The sequence below is a fragment of the Aspergillus puulaauensis genome, chromosome 6, assembly GCF_016861865.1.
Source record: "Aspergillus puulaauensis MK2 DNA, chromosome 6, nearly complete sequence".
NCBI lineage: Eukaryota > Fungi > Ascomycota > Eurotiomycetes > Eurotiales > Aspergillaceae > Aspergillus > Aspergillus puulaauensis.
In genome coordinates, this window is record NC_054862.1 from 1,962,201 (window position 1) to 1,980,195 (window position 17,995).

A 17,995-nucleotide genomic window follows, 5' to 3' on the forward strand; every position below is an offset into this window, starting at 1 on the left:
GTATAGGCAGCTTAAAGATGTACCTTCTGTCCCTATTCTTAAAAAGACTGTACTAGGTTTTTCTCCATTGCACATAACAATATGAACTCTCTGACTTAATAGTATTATTTTCCTTCTACCTCACTTGTTCTTTGTGGTCTTTTCTGATTTGAATGTTTAATTTTGGTATTTGTTAATAATTATCTGCAAACAATAAAACTGCTAAAGAAGTTGGAGCAAGTCTAGATCTTCAAAGGAAGCTTGAATAATCTGATGGCATTCTCGCGACCAATCTGCTCTTTTTGACTGCCGTCAAGATCCACCGTTCTCCACCATGCCTGGGCCTCTTCGATCTGGTCATAGGGCGTGTCTGTGTAGATTTTAGCCGAATTTCTCGCAACAGATGATATCTCAGAAACTTACCGATGGAGAATAAACATCTTCCCACGCCCAACTCCTCAACACAGAATTTCAGACCAGGGGTTGAAAAGTTTCCCGAGGTAGTGATGAAAACGTTGTGGGCGAAATAATATTTGTAGTCGTGTTTTGATGGGCGAGCAATTTTCTTGCTGGGCTTGTTGTACCAGTGTGAGGCTCTCCAAAGGTTAAAAGGAATGCTGCAACGAGATGTCAGATTCTGAGTTTGTTCTCGAAGCAGGGGCTTAGGGTCCTTACTTCTCCCCAAGATGTCCGACCACGATTTTCACATCGGGAAATCGATCAAAAATGCCTAGAAAGTCAGTAAAACACTGAAATAACCCTATACTGGGTGGGAGTTACCTGAAGAGCACATAGCATAGATATGGAAAGATAGATCCAAGTGGAATTGAACACCAGCACCTAGCAGGTGCATGCGAGAACCGTAAGCATAATCGTCCGTGTCGACTTCCTTTTCAGTTGGATATCTCGGGTGAAAGTAAATCGGCACGTCAAGCTCTTCAACCTTCTTCCAAAATGGGTCATAAAAGGGGGTATCGTAGTACAGCTTTGTCAGGCCGTCGTTTCCAGTGCCCTGGTAGTCATTCACGATGCCTCCGGAAAACTTCAGATCCTTGACAGCTCGTTCTAGTTCGACGGCAGCCTGGTTGGGATCATGCATGGACAATGCTGCCAATCCACCGAAACGACTAGGATTCTTGGCAATCTCTCCTGCCAGCCAGTTGTTAAAGTCGGTCGCGGATTTCTCCGCCAGTTGTTGGTCGTGGATTCCTTGACAGCCTGGGCTTGTGAGGGACAAGAGCATAAATTCGACACCCTCTGCATCCATCGCCTCCAGACGCGAGCCGTGAATATCCATCAAACGGGTCTTGTGGGCTTCAATCGCTGGTCTACCTGCATTACCTGGCGTCAGGATTCGCTGGCATTCATCTAGAAGCCATGCTGTATCGGGGCTGATCACCGCTTCTTCGACGGCTATGGTGCCTATGGGATGCATTTCGGAGTCTTGCTGTGAGACGTATTTCAAAGCCCAGTATTTTTGTTTTCTAGAAACTTTCAGTTTGGGTGAAGTTTGAATATATCTCTCAATCCAGGTTTATCGGCAGCTTCGCGGCTTGATGATCCCGAGATCTGGTTGTAACCGGAGACAACACGACGAATAGTCTTCAATCATCTCACCTCTCGGATGTAAATGACCGACATCCGCGAAATAAAGCTTGATCTTTGTTGTGCCTTCTTTAATACATCCTGACCTCATCTGTTAAACTTTGAAGGCAAAAATGGCTCATCTTTATGAACTTGCGAACTTCGTTGACGCCCCATACAACAATGGCTGGAAAGAGGGCGACCAAGCCAAATATCCCAACACGCCAGCCTTTCAAGGATTCAATCAACCATGTCGAATTGAAGGCGAGATTGCCGACCTGCAGGTTGATGGTATGATCCCGAAGGAGATCAATGGCACATTCTATAGGATCCAACCAGATCACCGTTATCCTCCCTCATACGAAGAAGATATTCACTTCAGCGGAGATGGGAGCATAACCGCTATTCGCATTCAAGATGGGCATGTAGACTTTAAGCAGCGCTATGCCAGGACAGACAGGTTTCTAGCAGAAACAGCTGCCAGGACAAGCCTCTTTGGCAAATATCGCAATCCTCATACCGACTCGGAGGCGGTTAAGGGCGTGATCCGAACAGTCGCCAATACGAACATCATATTTTGGCGCGGAATGCTTTTAGGTTTGTGCTCCTAGCATCACAGATATGAAACATTGTCTAAATTCAAGACAGCAACGAAAGAGGATGGACCGCCGTACGCGCTGGATCCTGTGACTTTGGAAACCATCGGGCGCTATGACTTCGAGGGCCAAGTTCGATCTCCGACATTCACGGCACATCCGAAATTTGATCCGGAGACGGGCGAAATGATCTGTTTTGGATATGAAGCAGGAGGGAACGGCTCTGACGGCTCTTGCGATATTGTCGTTTACACCATTGGTGCTGACGGTAAGAAGACCGAAGAAGCCTGGTACAAGTCCCCGTTCTGTGGCATGATCCACGATTGCGGCATTTCGAAGAATTATCTGGTTCTTCCGATGACGCCTTTGAAATGCTCTGTCGATCGCCTGAAGAGCGGTGGCAACCACTGGGCTTGGGACCCTCAGGAAAGCCAATGGTATGGAATTGTGCCAAGGAGGGGCGGCAAGCCCGAGGACATTGTTTGGCTTCGAGCCGAGAATGGTGAGATTTCCCCCCGGTTGTTCCATATACCAATACTAAGACGCTGTGCAGCCTTCCATGGTCATGTTGCCGGATGCTATGAAAATGAAGACGGCCATATCGTGTTCGACATCACGGTGTCAGATGGCAATGTTTTCTTCTTCTTCCCGCCCGACGAAGAACAAACAAGCAATTTAGCGGCAAGAAACCGTTTGCAAAGCGTCACCCATCGCTGGGTATTTGACCCAAAGAGTGAATCAGGCTCATATGTTCAACCTGAGATCCGTTGGAACACCAATGGTGAATTCTCCCGCATAGACGACCGCTTTGTCACCAAAATGTACAATCATTTCTGGCAGGCATGCATTGATGGATCAAGGTAGCTTTCCGTCTCTTTCGCACCTGGAAATTTGATCTAACACGTTCACAGAGAATACGACGCTGCCGAGTGCGGCCCTCCTGCTGGAGGTCTATTCAATTGCCTCGGTCATCTTACCTGGGATGGCCAGAAGGAGGATGTTCTTTGGGCTGGCCCACGAGCGACTTTCCAGGAGCCAACATTTATTCCGAAAAGAAACGGCGGGGAGGGTGAGGGTTGGATTATCGCCCTTGTGAATCGCCTCGATGTGCTTCGCAATGATATCGTGATTGTTGACGCGCTACATGTCGCAAAGGGGCCGGTTGCTGTAATCCATCTCCCCTTAAAATTGAAGCTGGGATTGCATGGGAACTTTGTGGATCACCGCGATATTTTAGCTTGGCAGCAACGGAGAGCTCCTGGAGGCGATGTTGGTCCAGTTCAACCGGCTCAGAAGCCACTGGAGTGGCAGCTTGAGTTTTTGAAGGATTAATAGCAAGGGAGACGTGATATTATATTTCATTATCACTTTTATAAACTGACTTACTGGTATCACTGGTATTCTAATTAACACATTCATGCACTGACCACTATGTGGCTATATATTCCATTCACCGATACCGTGGGGCTGCCATGGTAGTCAATTTAAGGACTGCACGCCTATGCCTACGCACTATGAACTGTTAGTCCTTAATCTGACCCTAAAGTTTTAGGTGGGCATGTATTTCAAACAGTATCAATAATTCTGATATCGTGTGGCTAATTTTGCAGATTATCCCGAGTTCCAAAGTCAGCATTCTTCCATAGCTTTCCCTCCCACCACCAATCTGTTTTCAATGAAAATTTCTACCTCCCTACATGCTATCCACAAGATCAATGTGGCGTAGTCTAAGTAAGCTTTCATTTCACTTGAAGTGCGGGGATTCTCGCGCCTCCATGCCTCCAAGAGCCTCGGAGCTATAACTCCGAAGACGTCGGATTAATGGACCCGAGGCATCGTTACAGCCCAACTGCCGTATCTGAGCACTGTTATGGTCCATTAATAAGAAACTACATCTATCAAGCATCCTGATGCATTTTGATTGCAGCTGTCGCGATATTCAAAAGAGCCCAAGATCATGACATTGACGCAAATCCCGAAGGTTAAGTCTTTCGAGACACGCCTCTTCATCAATGGAAAGGTATACGGCCTTTGCATGTTCAAAAAGCATTAACTTGAAAGTCACTAAAACCATTATCAGTTTGTAAATTCATCTGATGGGGGAACATTCCCGTTGATTTCTCCAACAACAAACGAGAAATTTGCCGAAGGTATCTATCTGTTCACGAAAAACTACATGGTTACCGTTCGCTGACAATTCCTTTCAGTGTCCGAGGCAACCGAGGATGACACAAATCGCGCAGTGGCCGCTGCAAAAGCAGCGTTTCCAGCCTGGTCTGCTCTGTCTCCACGGGAGAGGGGTTCCTATCTCAAGAAGCTGGCCTCACTCTGTCTCGGAGCCCATGATGAGCTGGCTGAACTAGAGGCACTCTCCATGGGTCGCCCTGTATCGGGGTATTTCGAGAGTTTTGCTGCCGCCGACAATCTGAATCACTATGCAGAGTCAGGTTACCAAGTTCTGGGAACATCGAGTGTAAACACTCCTGAGTTCGTCAATATGACCCTGCGCCACCCGTACGGTGTTGTTGCCGCTATTATTCCTTGGAATGTACCGGTCTTGTTCTTGATCAACAAAGCGGCACCGGCTCTCATTACTGGGAATACTGTGGTTGTAAAGAGCAGTGAGAAGGCTCCCCTTACGGTATGTTGATGATTCTGTTGTTATAAATTTGTATAGTCACTTACTGTTTTCCTTAGTGCGCTAAGATTGCCACCCTTATTGAAAGGGTCGGATTCCCGCCTGGTGTGTTTAATATCATATCCGGACACGGACAAATCAGTGGAAATGTTCTATCTCATCACATGGATGTCCGTGTGATCAGCTTTACAGGATCCGGCAGAACCGGCCGTCTCATCCAAGCTGCAGCTGCAAAGTCTAATCTTAAGAATGTTATTTTGGAGCTTGGCGGGAAATCCCCAGCAGTGATATTCGAAGATGCCGATATCGAAAGAGCGGTCAAAGAAACTAAACATAGCATTCAATGGAATAGTGGTCAGGTGTGTATGGCCAACTCCCGCATCTATGTGCAGGAGTCTATTGCTTCAACTTTCATCGAAATGTTCTATAAGAGCTTCGCCGACGTGAAAAGCGGCGATCCTCTGCTTCCAGACACGAACCATGGCCCGCAGGCGGATGCAATGCAGTTCAAGCAAGTGCAAGCTTATATTGAGGAAGCTAAGACAGTCGGAAAGATGACTCTTGGAGCAGAGCCATTTGGACGTCAGGATGGTTTCTTCGTGCGACCTACCGTGTTCTTAGAAACGCCAGAGAACACGAGGGTGATGAAGGAGGAGATATTTGGCCCGGTGGTACATATCAACACCTTCCGCGATGAAGAAGAGGTAATCGCCAAGGCGAATGACACCGAATTCGGGCTATATGCTTCGGTCTACACAAATGACATCAGCCGGGCTCTGAGAATGGTGAAGAAGTTTGAATCCGGGACTGTTGGGGTGAATTGCACCAGCCCGGCCAGTGCTCACGATATGCCATTTGGAGGATACAAAGCCAGTGGAATTGGTAGGGAAGGTTGGACTGTCAGCATGTCTAATTACTTGGAAACTAAGACCGTTCTGATACGGGTTCCATCATTGGGGGGCTAAGGTGGAGACTGGGAGACTGAGAGACTGGAATTTGGATAGATCCGTCGTTGACTGTCGATAAACTTTCGATTATCAACAAATATTATTCGGAGATGTATCAGCAGCAAGTAAATGATGCTTGCGCGGGCGGACTGAATCAGAGGAATGCACGCACTTTGTGATTGTACGTTATACATGCAGAAAATGGGTGCATAAGTGTAGCATCAAAGCTGGCTAGGAGGGAAACGCTAAGGATAGTATTAGATAAACCAGCGATGACACGGGCATCCGACATCATAATTTTATAGAACCCTGGCTTAAGGGTAACCTCGTGATGGGTCTCAGTAATTGAACTTGAGTTGCTAGGTCGATTAGGAAAAAATATGATCAACTAGTAGAGCAGAGGTCTCTCTATTAGATACAGTAGTACCCAAGGAACCGATAGTTGAGGGATTGCGATAGTTTGACGAGGACTTAGGACCCTCGATCATGATACACCGCATAATTATATCAAGAACAAGGAGACCTAAGGGGGTAGACCATGCGGGCCAGTATCCTGCCAGCTCTAAGATGGTACCAGCGATTGCGGGACCTGCACCAACACCGGCGCTCACAAAGGACATAGACAGCCCATAGAGCTTTCCAAGGTTTTCCACCTCCACATGGTCGGTCATTGTAGCAGATCCCACAATCCACGTGGCAGATCCTGATATACCCTGTAGTATACAACCTGCGAAAAGAGCCGGGACTATATTACCATGGTCAGTGTCAATGAAGTAAACAGCCTCGAGGGCAGCACGCACTTGAAGGAGTCAAGCTTAAGAGAACTGTTCCAACAAGACATCCAGCCAGGCTTATTAAGAATGGAAGCTGTTGCTTCGAGGTTTTGTCCGCAAAATGGGCAATAATGGGAGCAGATATGAGCGTTATGAGCCCATGCAAGCTGAGCAAAGCTGTAGTTATATTTTGGTAACGAATATGTGTTGTTCCCCATTGGGAGTGGATCAGATACATGCACAGGGTGTGTAAAACAGTGTAGATACTGTCCAAGGCGTTCATGCTTACACTCAGGGGACGCAAGATTTTCTCATGAGTAGTCAATCTCGTCCCCGCACTTAACTCAATGTTCTGGCACAGCCTATTATAACAGCGTACTTATTCCGTCACAGTCCCAAAGTTGCCTCCGGAAGCACCAGCAATTTGCACTAATTGCACTGTAAAGCCCGTCTCGGGACTTATTTGATGCACTAGCTACTGATCAACCTTTTCATAGAAGCGGAATAAAACCTGCGTATCCAGCGATGTGAAGGCAAGGACTCCGAGGAAAACCGGTATGGCTCTCTGATAACTCAGCGCTAGGCACCACATCTTTAATATAGCCCCCTGTCCACTGGGAAGGGCTAGATGGCTGTTGCGTGACGAGGGCGGAACAGAGTCATATTAAAGGCAAACTTAAAAGTAAATAAATTGCAAGTCAAGAAATATATATGACTGATAGAAATAAGTTAAGGAGATTATTATTTATATATAAATACTGACCTAGATTGCAGCTGTGAAGATGTTTATATAGGATGTATAAGAAAGCATGTACGCCATACTAAGATATTGAACCCGCTATGTCCAGAGTATTGAAGATCAGGTCAGAGAAGATGGAGACAGTAACAAATTCCCACTCTTACAACACAAAGAATGGAGCAGAAGCTGCTAATAGAGGAATATAACAAGACCCACCTACATGTTCATTAGCAATACTTCTGTAAGGGCCTCCTAATCTGACTCACCCATCATCTTCAATCGCAGAGAGGCAAGTGAAATAAACAAAGCTAGCAGGGGGGGAAGCAGAGGAAATACAGAATTGAAATAAGCCTAGATAGTAGCCCACCGCGTCATTTTGCTAAGCTACTGGTATTGAGCTTAACGCATCTTAGTCCCTGCGCATCTACGGGAGCCTTGCGCTAACGGAGTGCGCAGTTGTGGAGAGGACTAAGGCTTGGGAAATTGAGACACGCCGAGGCTCGCCGAAGGATAGAGCGTGGACAAATCAGGTCGTACTCGTAGTAACCACATTCTGCCTTGAGCGGCTTGAGCCTTGTGTCAGGTGAATCTCACCTGGTATTAATGCATCGAGCGAGGCTGATAATGGCGCCAAGGTTGATGTAGCTGCCAATCAATTGGTCAACGAACCATGCGTATCGATGAACCCCCAGCCTTTCGTGCCGCTAGGCGGGGCCAAAATGGGCGATGGGGTTGTAGGCTCTCCGCCCAGTGCTATATTGCGCAATGTTATCCCATATAATCGGGGATTTTGGTGCGCCCTGCCTGCTAGAGGGAGTGCACCCCTTTCCGCCTTGTTCGTCGCATGACTTTCTTTTGCCGGGCCGTCTGTTTCAGAGCAGACTGCGGTATATATGATGCTCTAAGACCGCTCGCGAGTCGGAAAGGAGAGCCCCAGTTGCAAAGCGCTCTTCATCCTGACCTTTCCCTCTTCATGCCCTCTGGCCATTTTGACCATAACCCACTAGGTCTCTTACCTCGGGATTTCAGGCCATCTTCTATTCTTCCATCACTCTACTCATCGCTGCTCTGGCAGCTCGCTTAACCATGCAAAGGACACAGAAATGCCCCCCGCATGGGAAATTCACGGTTGGTTGGATCGCAGCGCTTCAGAGCGAGTACCTGGCCGCTAAACTAGTGCTTGATCTTGAACATAGTGATCCTATCTTTGATCACTCGAAAGGGGATATCAACGCCTACACCTTCGGCCGTATCGGGGAACACGATGTGGTGATAGCTACACTCCCTAGCGGAATATATGGCACACACCCGGCCGCAGCTGTCTTGAATGGCTTGAAAAGTAGCTTCCCATTGCTGCAGTTTGTGCTCATGGTCGGTGTTGCAGGAGGAGCGCCAACAGCGAAGAATGATGTGCGCCTGGGCGACGTGGTCGTGGGAACCAAAATGATCCCCTATTCAGTTAATAAGAGATATTCTGAAGGACCACAGTTTAACGGAGTTCCTATTATGTCGGGGTCTAAGCTTTTGTCAGCTACACACAAAGTTCGAGCAAAGATCGCAGAGGACCGCTTGGATCTGGAAAGCCTCATCTCGGAGAAATTCGTGAAAACAGAGTGAATCAGAGATATCTTCCGGCGCCCGGATGATAAATCTGATCGTCTGTATCAACCGGACTACAAACACACCAGCTCCTGCGACTGCCTACAAGACGACTCCCTTACCCCGACCGCAATCGTGACCCGGCCTAAACGCAGGCAGTATGATCGAATAAAAGTCCACTGCGGGTCGATCGGATCGGCGGACAGTGTAGTAAAGGATGCTACTGAACGAGAAAGGCTGGCCCGCGAGTTCGATCTTCTCTGTTTCGAGATGGAATCTGCTGGGCTGATGGCTGGGTTTCCCTGTCTTCCGATTCGAGGCATCTGCGACTACTCCGACTCACACAAAAACAAGCAATGGCAAGGATACGCTGCTGCTATTGCTGCTGTCTTTGCACTGAGCCTGATCCTCACAGCTCCGTACGAAGACTCGCAGGCTACGGGCAATGATATTAATACTGAGGCTTTGCGCCAACACATTGATCTTGTTGTCCAGACTGTCATGTGAATCGCGTCACCTTCTGCGGATGGACACACTTTGACGCTCTAGGATGCAGGGCAAGCCATGGAGGAGATTCGAGATACCATTCAAAAGCTCAAGCACCTGTCCGATACGAGTGATGCAAATTTCAACTCCACAACGGATGGGAATGAAGCCGCAATTGAGGCAACCAAGAGCCGACTGAACGAAATTGAGACAGGGCAGAAGGACATGGCCAAGTTGCTGGACGAGCTGCGTGGGAAAATTGCAGAACAGCATGTGAACAGTCCACAAGAAGAAAGGGGAAAATGGGAGAGCCTCGACAAGCAAGTCCAAAAGGAGAGTACATCATTGAGAGAGACAACCAGGACAACCAGATCAACCACAGAGGCCCTGCAATCTACTGCAGCGACCCTTAATTGCTGCGCCAATGTCACGAACAATCAGGAACTTGGCACAACTGCTGCCGGGAGGATTATCCAGGAATCTTTGCGGGGCGTTGACCGTCTGCCTAGACTTAGGAGAGGAGAGCGCTCAGCTGCGGTGAGGGGACCAGCCCTAAGTACAGGACCAACAAGGCGACCCCCGCGACGCGTTCGAGCACCCCTGCTACCACCACCTATGGTAGCGCGTCAAATCCCCACAGGTACGATCCCGACATCAGAGAATCCACCTCCCCTGCCACCACGAACGGTGAGCCAAGGCTCGGGCGTAACGCGACCGGATATACTAGAACCTCTTCGGGATCCTTCTACAGTGACTCCAATAGAGGAGTGCTTGCCAGATTTGCCACCACGGCCACCACCATCCCTCCCAACAAGAAGCGATCCGGGATCTTATACGTTTGACAGGCGTGGGGGAGTAGTATCACCTCCATCTCTGGACATTCCGACGCCAAGTACACAAAGGTCACGGCTGTTCTCGGTATGTCATTACATGCATGTAATAAAAGCAACAGTGCTGACAGTTATTATGTTATCACCAGTCTAGCTCTACAGGCACCGAATCTAGTGCCATGTCGGCCTTGGTATCAGATCCGCCCAGCTTACCTCCATCCTCGCCCAGAATTCCACCCACAAAACCATTAAAACCTCGACACCTTAAATCAAAGGCTGCAGTAGGCTTAGAGGGTCATAACAACAATAGTTAACTCAACCTTATTTGGTGTATTATCTGATGTATTCTTTGCTAGAGTTATCTTATTAAAACTGTCAAAACTGGGATATCTTGGCAGTTGAGTTCTATCTAGAGCACGACGCCCTTAATCCTGTACAGGTTTGGGAGGTGGTTTATTTTATATTGAGTAAGTTTTGGTATAGACGGTTCGATAAGTACGATCTTGTTAGGCTTTACGAGAGATAAGAGGGAATACTGGAATGTCCTGTATAGAGAGGGTGGTAGTTACACTAAATGCGTCTATCTTCAGCAGTAGCTATCTCTAAATATATTAATATATTAATATATCACCACTCTTTTACGTGGGCCTTACTGTGTAGGATGCGTTGAGTTTCCTCTGAAGAAAAATATCCTCCCCAAGGTTCATCCGAGGGGGATTCGTTTAGAAGATGAAATGAGATGATACAGCATTACCAGTAGGAAGGAAGGAGTTAGGGGAACGTGAACACAGCAAAATCGTATGGAGGTATACCTCTAAATTAAGACGCCACTTGGCCTGCGTACCTTTCATAAACCCCATAACCTATGTTAAACCCACCGCGTCAAAGGAAAAACAAACCCGAAATAAACATTGCCAAAAGTGTGGCTAAAACAGGAGAAGAGAAGAAACGGCCCTCGGCCCCGGGCTGCTTATTTCTGACGGCGGTGGCGATTATTCAGGTTTGGCTTTTGGTGCGTCTTCAAGTGTGCCTTTAGGTGATCTTTCCTGCCAAACGCGGCGCTGCAGTTGGGCTCGGGGCAGGAATACGCATCGGGGGCGATGTGAATTGTCTTCAGATGGCGGATCAGGTCGACCTCGCGACGGAAAGAGGCATGACTGCGGCAGCCTAGCCATTTGCATTGGAAGACACGGGCTTTCTGGGCGCGATCTTCCATCGATGGGACAGGAACGCTGTGGGGGAGTCAGAGATCTAAGCGCGGCGACCAGATCGGTGAAACAAGCAGGAAGAAAAGAAAGGGAATGGAATAATGGATCAATGGAACGACTGGGCTCACAGCAGGGATTCGTCAGATGGCTCGACATGATTGGTCAAAGACAGGGACAAGGCTGGGCTGCAGTCCACCGCATCGGGGTTGACCATATTGTAGCCGCAGCAGGCGGGGGATCTATCGGTCGTCGATTGTACACCTGTACCTGAAACTGCGTCCACGACCGGATCCAACCAAATAGCAGGCATTTCAGTACGTGGTTGACTAAAGGAGAAGCAAGGACTCAATACAGCGTCCTGGCTCAAGGGATTGGGCACGGGTTGTATCCCGAGAGTTGCTGTTGGTGCCTGTGCATATGCAAAAGAACGAAACAAACCATAAGGAGCATAACTACTGTTGTATGGTTCATGTCTATCTTCGATATGGCCCTCTGTCCACTGAGAAGGGCTGGACGGCTGTTGCATGATGAGGGCAGAATGGAGTCGTATTAAAAGCAAGCTTGAAAGTAAGTGAATTGCAAGTAAAGAAAGATGTGTGGCCGGGGAAACAAGTTGAGGAGACTGTCTTTTATATACAAATAATGACCTGGGTTGAAGGTGTAAAGGTGTTTATTGTGTAGATGTGAACCCGCGAAGCACAGCCCCAACCCCAACCAGCGTCCGGTCCACGGATACGAGTTGTCACTGGTCCAGTGGTCACAACAAGAGTCGCAACTGGGTAAAGAGTGGATCAAACGCTGCCAATAGAGGAACACAATAAGAACGACCTACACGTTCATTGGTTATGGGGCAGCGGCGCCCTTTCCGACTGACAGACTGAGCAGCTGTTTGCTGAGTCTTGGCAGGCTCTTCCCAGAAAGAACCAGACACTTTAGCAGAGGTGATCTGCAAATGCTAAATACCATCCCTCTCAGAGTAAGTAGCATCCAATCGACAATGCCGAGAGAGCCTCATCGGTATGGATGGAGCAGACTGGAGCCTGTAAACCTCATCCGGAACACCTCAGCAGTCAATTCCTCTTCCCTTCTTGGCCCATTCGTCCCATCGTGTATGTGTGTGCCCGCAATACTAATACGGCGGCCCTGGAGGGATTATAGAGTTATAATACATAGTTAGTAAAAGATATCTGTATTTTCTTTTATCTAGTCTAGTGCGGGTTTCGGGGCTATTTGCGGGGCGATTGCCTGAGGCATTAGGGTATGGGAATTCAGTCTTTGATACCAGGAATTATATATTACCCCTGTTCGCTATATCAGAACTTTACTGGTCTGTGTATTCTAGTTCCTTGGCTATTCTATTAAGCTTCTAGTACACCACTAGCTCGCTTCGGGTCTTTCCCGTAACATACACTCGAAATCTGCTAGACATCAGGCAGACCATCCAATTCCACTATCCCTAGCGGCTGCAGTAGCAGGGTCCGTAATATTTCACACAACACATGCCTGCAACCATGAAGTAAGGGCTCAGAGCTCATAGCCAAACGGCGGGAACTTTGGAGCTGTAACCGTATCGCAAGAGTATTGCACAATAGAAGGTGAAGCTGTGGAGTTAGGGCCCAGAATAACCGAGCCATCTGGTGCTGTGATCGAGAAAGGCAGGCTTGCAGCTCCCTGTGCATTTGCATAGACGAGGCGAATAGGAAGGTATTGTCCGGCCACAAGTTCAATATGCAGACTATCGGCGGTATCGAAATGAGCGTAGATATCGGCATTGGTTACATTCCATCCTGCGTACGCGGTTGCATTGTACCAGAAGTAGGCAACATCATCCACCTCGATGAGAGTAACGGCGTAGGTGCCGGTTGTATTGGCGTATATATAGCCGCGATGGTTGAGAGCGAAGAAGTCGGGAGTCTCTTGATGGCCGTATATGTCGATTGGTGTACTGGCCCCGGTGCTATTCACGTTGGCATACACTGTTGTTCCAGTGGTATTGGGATGGGTATGTTTGAGAGCGCTGACGTCGATGTTATAGTTAGATCCGTTGGTGTTGAATGGGATGACATCTCCTTCGCCAAAGTGGTAGTATGCCCACTGCAGTCCTTCATTCTTACATGGTCGTGGAGTTGGACGTGGCGTGGTTGTGGTTGTTGGTGTGTATGTCCCTTGGGGGCTGTGTAAAGCGCAGGTATACTGGACAAGCAGGAGACCTGCGAGACTAAGACGGAAGGCCATTGTTTCAAAAGGATAGGATAACCTATTATTCTTCAGAAAAGATAAATTCGTAGTTAGAGTACGATTCAATCAATCCGTGCATGGAGGAAATTGACAAGACTTTATAGGCAGACTATCTTGCGCACACTCGAACCACACTTGCCAGCAAGGTCCAAGCAACAAGAAGTCCTGTGATTCCTTTCCGTGGCGCATTCTAGGTACTTTTATAGTAAAGCCCTTACCCTCTGAACTGATCAGATATATGCTTCCCTCGCGAGCATTGACTCTGAATGTGGTGCGCCCACATACTGTTTCGATGCTCGCGCATAATTAAGCGCCTCAAATAATCACTGTTGCATTAACTTCTTTAACAAGTGGTCCTTGTCCGGTTTATATATTTTATTAGTAGTTGTCCCGCTGTTGCAGATTATGCCCCTGAAACAATATTAATATCTATTAACATACAATGAGCACGTATTACCCTGGCTTTGCTTTCAACAACGAGTACCAGTAATCCCAAGGTGGGATTTGTGGTTATCGTCAACCCCCTACATTCATGTCAAGTCGGCCGTTGGAATGTCCGTGCCAGACAAGACCACTTGCTCTGAGGGGTAACTATTTTGCAGAGCTACGAATCAAAGCCCTAGAATCTACTGTAATAGCTGGTCCGTGCTACCAATGCCTCATCGGACATCTGATTCGGCCATGATTCGCTCTCCTGTATGATGAGACCTCAGGAATTATTGTCCCGGTGTCCCGGTCAGTGGTTCACCCGCTAAAGGCGCGTAGCTTAACAAATCCCGCAACTTAGGGTTACAATTCTAAATACCAGTGAGAAGGTTAAACATGCCTTATGGTTTGATGCCAGTGATTCTTGGAGCCGTGTCGGGGTGTCTCATTAACCTCGGGCCCAGAAGGTGATCGAGGTGTTTCGGAGAATTGGTTTAATCGAGATTCACTCGCGCAGTGTCGAAGGTGCGAAACCTCGAGAAAGGATTTCACGCTGAACGTCACATCGGCGCTCAAAGTTTAACTAGGTGGCCTTAGACTAATTGCAGTTATGCCGCAGCAGGAAGTAGCATACCCCCAGGTGGCAGGTGGTAGAGGATGGCAGATGGGTGGTTCAATGGGAGCCCGTTTCGCCCCGCTAACCAGGTTATCGGATACTCTTGATCTAACGGTACCGATAGGTACAAGTTAACTAGATCTTAATCTTATAGTAAGGGAGGAGATCTAATAATTGGATAAGAGGGTATATAATACGTATATTACTATGATTAGTCTAGCTTACTCTAAGAAAATATAAGTTAAACCTGTTATACATACTATAAATCTGATATGAATTAGGTTTAGCCGTCTTGATAAGGTTAATAAAAGTAGACCTTTGTAATAGTCAGTGCCTTGTAACTAAGTGGGTCATGCTATTATTCAGAAACACTAATATAGATAACCTATTTCTACAGTATTTCTAGTGGACTAACTATGAAGAAGTACTCCTTTAATTTAAATCTACAAAACAATAGTCTCGAGATAAAGAAGATGAAGGCTGTTTCAACTATAGTTAATATTCTTAATTATTTAATTAAACTACCCTGACCAGACAGGAGTAGCAACGAATTAATGGGTCCGAACCAAATGCAGCCGTATATATACTAAATTGGACAAAGAAAGAACTGAAATTACTTGATTCAGGCGTGCAGGCCTTTCAGGTTTTTCAGGCACATTTGCGGTAACATGCAAGCGTCTTTCTATTCAACGTCCTCCCACGCCATGATGCCGGTGGTGGTTATGTCTGCGGTAGTGGTGATACGGGCTTAGCGTAGCAGACGATGAATGCGGTGTCGAGGACGAGGTCGTGGAGGGGTGTGGCGAGGTATACGGTGTAGTTGAAGGAGTGCGCGTATATGGTGTAGTTGAAGGCGTGTGTGTATATGCGATTGAAGAGGTGGAAGCCACTCTGCTTGACGTTGGCGAGCCCAACCCTATCGAGCCGGTTGGGCCGAAATTGAAGCATTGGGATTCCATTGGCGCTGTAATCTCCTGCAGACAAGTCAGTGGCAGTTCCTGAGATACAGTCGCAGAGTTGGTCGACATACCGCAACTGTCTTCTCCACCATTGGGTCCTCGGGTGTATCAGACTTTGCAACGTCGACGTTGAGACTGACCCCAGCCTTCGGGGCCACGCAGGCTTTGGCACCTATTTTCGTTAGGGAATAGGCAGATCATTGATGGGAGTTCACTTACCACCGGCCTGGATATTAGCTCCAAGACCCGCGCCCAGATTCACATCGACTCCCACCCCCTTGTCTAGGCGATATTAGTACATCGAATCCAGTCGGGTAAAGAATTGCCTACCAGTAGAGGCCGATATAGTGGCTCCGAGGTACGGCCGCAGATTGACACCAGCTTCATAGCCGTAGTCTAGATGACGTCAGGAATATTAATATCACGGTGGCACGGCAGACATACCAAGGATCGACGCAGCGAATTGCACCTCAGCCTTGGTGTAAACCTCAGCCCCAGCCTCAATCTTAGCGTCGAGCTTCACGGGGAGAGTTTCAACCTGGGGAGTCCATCCACCAGCGGAAATATCCGGATCCAGGAAGTCAATCTCAAGCTCGGCAGAGTCTGCAAGGCTGAGAGTCACGCCGGAAGTTATACCAGCCGAGCCCTTGACAGGGCCGATTTGATATCCGAAACTAAAGACGATTTCCGGGCCAAGGTCAAGAATACCACCTGGAATTGAGATACCATCGACAGGGATCTTGACGAGCTCGACCTCGTCGGATATCTCATTGGTCATGTTCCCACTGAGTCCAAGCCGGGGCGTGAAGCTTGCAGAGACGCCGTTGGGCGAGAGCGTTAACGAAGCGGACTCGGGGGTTCCATAGCTGGTCTTGATGTGGACACCGAAATCGAAGGATCCCTCTGTCTTACAACCCTCACATGAGATATCCACAGAGAGATCACTACCTGGAATAGGTATCGACTTCTCGAGGGGTATGTTGTGGTTGAAGCTCAAAGAAGCCTCAGAGTCCCATTCTCGCTTGCTGATAGACGATTCTGGGACATTGCCCAACGTGAGCTCGTAGTTACGAAAGAGCTTCTTCCATTCCGACGGTACGCCGCTGAGCTTCGCCCTGAGTGACGGCTTGTCGAACACAATTGATGAGACGACAAATGGCACCCTATGAGTGTTCCAGCCACAGTGCTGCCTACCGGTGACCAGAATCAAGTTTCGGTCATCATCGTCGTTGACCCATTGCCATCCACGCTGTGTGTATCCGAACGAACGCGTGTCTTTGAATTCCACGACCATCCCATTATCGGTACACTCGACGGACTCTAGCAGATGCCGGAATTTCTCCATTGAGACGATATTCGCTTCTTCGTCGCCGACGTCGACGGTGAGGTTTGCCAGCGCCTTGTGGCCATTCTGGGAACCTGTTGCGAAACCCGTGTTAGCCATCTTCCTATCACTCGCACGAAATGCTCTGTGCGCACGAGGCCATACCGCTCCAATAGTAGGAGTCTCTGCTCAGCCGATCGAAAATCGAAAAGGCAGCATCGTCGTTTGACTGCGCTCCTGCCTGGAGAAGGGTCTCGACGGCATCGGGGGCTTCTGTGTCTTCAAAAACCAGGGACAAGCCTTGCTGAGCGAAAAGGGCCAGGGCCAGGCTGGAAGACAGCCAGGTTCGCCGGATATTCACCATTGTGGTGCGATGAGCTGACAGCGAGTTGAGTTTCTAGAGCAGCCATTCAGCAGATCTGGACCTAGTTATTTATTGTATGAACGCCATGCGTATTTGCAGCTCAGTCCCTCAGACCCTGAGACCCTGCCAAGCCGTTCATGTTCTGATGGAGGCCCAGTTTTTAGGGTTGACCGTTCAGGAATGACAATGATGTGCACTTTGGGTCTGCTCATCATAATCAAGCACTCGTATTGAGCCGCACCTCTAACTGAAAGACGCTGGTTTCCGCGAGTCTCAAATCGTCATTCGTGGCCAAGCCTAGATCCGCTAAAGTCCTCCACTCGATCTGCAGCTCGTTATTTGACAGGAATGATATTTTTGGATCTCTCCACGAGACCCTGGCGTCTAGGTCCATAACATAGCATAGTGAAGATAAGTAGGCGCGTTCGAGTGGTTCATACTTTGCCTGCCAAGTCCCTTCTAAATCAACGAACGAGTTATCTATTAAAGCACCGTTGTAAAGACGCGGCGTGAAGATAAATCAGATGCTTGCTGCCTTGCAACCGTAAGAAACCGTTTCCAGCATTACCAATATGAATGTGCCGGACGTCAGGACCTCCGCCCCAGTATGCTTTGCCAAGTACCTGCACGGTTTTGAAATTCTTCTTGCCAAGTAGTGGTGAATGGGAGCCGTTATGGGTTCGACAATT

General features: G+C 48.2%; 8 protein-coding genes across 8 annotated transcripts; 5 read left to right on the forward strand and 3 right to left on the reverse strand.

Annotated features, from left to right (window-relative positions):
* Window positions 1–221: 221 nt before the first annotated feature.
* APUU_60750A (amidohydrolase family protein) lies at window positions 222–1,414 on the reverse strand (the record flags this gene model as incomplete). Its single annotated transcript, XM_041694025.1, has 4 exons — window positions 222–349; window positions 403–596; window positions 655–709; window positions 760–1,414. 4 exons carry the CDS (start codon window positions 1,412–1,414, stop codon window positions 222–224), a joined length of 1,032 nt encoding a protein of 343 aa, XP_041559896.1.
* A 283-nt stretch (window positions 1,415–1,697) lies between these two features.
* On the forward strand, window positions 1,698–3,491 carry APUU_60751S (carotenoid oxygenase family protein; the record flags this gene model as incomplete). The annotated part of the gene is made up of 3 exons (XM_041694026.1): window positions 1,698–2,160; window positions 2,212–3,019; window positions 3,071–3,491. The coding sequence occupies 3 exons, from the start codon at window positions 1,698–1,700 to the stop codon at window positions 3,489–3,491; spliced, it is 1,692 nt and encodes a 563-aa protein (XP_041559897.1).
* Window positions 3,492–4,116: 625 nt separating this feature from the next.
* On the forward strand, window positions 4,117–5,762 carry APUU_60752S (aldehyde dehydrogenase family protein; the record flags this gene model as incomplete). The annotated part of the gene is made up of 4 exons (XM_041694027.1): window positions 4,117–4,179; window positions 4,240–4,309; window positions 4,367–4,800; window positions 4,857–5,762. 4 exons carry the CDS (start codon window positions 4,117–4,119, stop codon window positions 5,760–5,762), a joined length of 1,473 nt encoding a protein of 490 aa, XP_041559898.1.
* Window positions 5,763–8,342: 2,580 nt separating this feature from the next.
* On the forward strand, window positions 8,343–8,873 carry APUU_60753S (uncharacterized protein; the record flags this gene model as incomplete). The annotated part of the gene is made up of 1 exon (XM_041694028.1): window positions 8,343–8,873. The coding sequence occupies one exon, from the start codon at window positions 8,343–8,345 to the stop codon at window positions 8,871–8,873; it is 531 nt and encodes a 176-aa protein (XP_041559899.1).
* A 252-nt stretch (window positions 8,874–9,125) lies between these two features.
* On the forward strand, window positions 9,126–9,362 carry APUU_60754S (uncharacterized protein; the record flags this gene model as incomplete). Its single annotated transcript, XM_041694029.1, has 1 exon — window positions 9,126–9,362. The coding sequence occupies one exon, from the start codon at window positions 9,126–9,128 to the stop codon at window positions 9,360–9,362; it is 237 nt and encodes a 78-aa protein (XP_041559900.1).
* A 57-nt stretch (window positions 9,363–9,419) lies between these two features.
* Window positions 9,420–10,485, forward strand: APUU_60755S (uncharacterized protein; the record flags this gene model as incomplete). The annotated part of the gene is made up of 2 exons (XM_041694030.1): window positions 9,420–10,259; window positions 10,321–10,485. The coding sequence occupies 2 exons, from the start codon at window positions 9,420–9,422 to the stop codon at window positions 10,483–10,485; spliced, it is 1,005 nt and encodes a 334-aa protein (XP_041559901.1).
* Window positions 10,486–12,903: 2,418 nt separating this feature from the next.
* APUU_60756A (uncharacterized protein) lies at window positions 12,904–13,614 on the reverse strand (the record flags this gene model as incomplete). The annotated part of the gene is made up of 1 exon (XM_041694031.1): window positions 12,904–13,614. One exon carries the CDS (start codon window positions 13,612–13,614, stop codon window positions 12,904–12,906), a length of 711 nt encoding a protein of 236 aa, XP_041559902.1.
* A 1,765-nt stretch (window positions 13,615–15,379) lies between these two features.
* Window positions 15,380–17,306, reverse strand: APUU_60757A (uncharacterized protein; the record flags this gene model as incomplete). The annotated part of the gene is made up of 6 exons (XM_041694032.1): window positions 15,380–15,623; window positions 15,667–15,790; window positions 15,838–15,900; window positions 15,949–16,014; window positions 16,063–17,037; window positions 17,108–17,306. The coding sequence occupies 6 exons, from the start codon at window positions 17,304–17,306 to the stop codon at window positions 15,380–15,382; spliced, it is 1,671 nt and encodes a 556-aa protein (XP_041559903.1).
* Window positions 17,307–17,995: the final 689 nt, after the last annotated feature.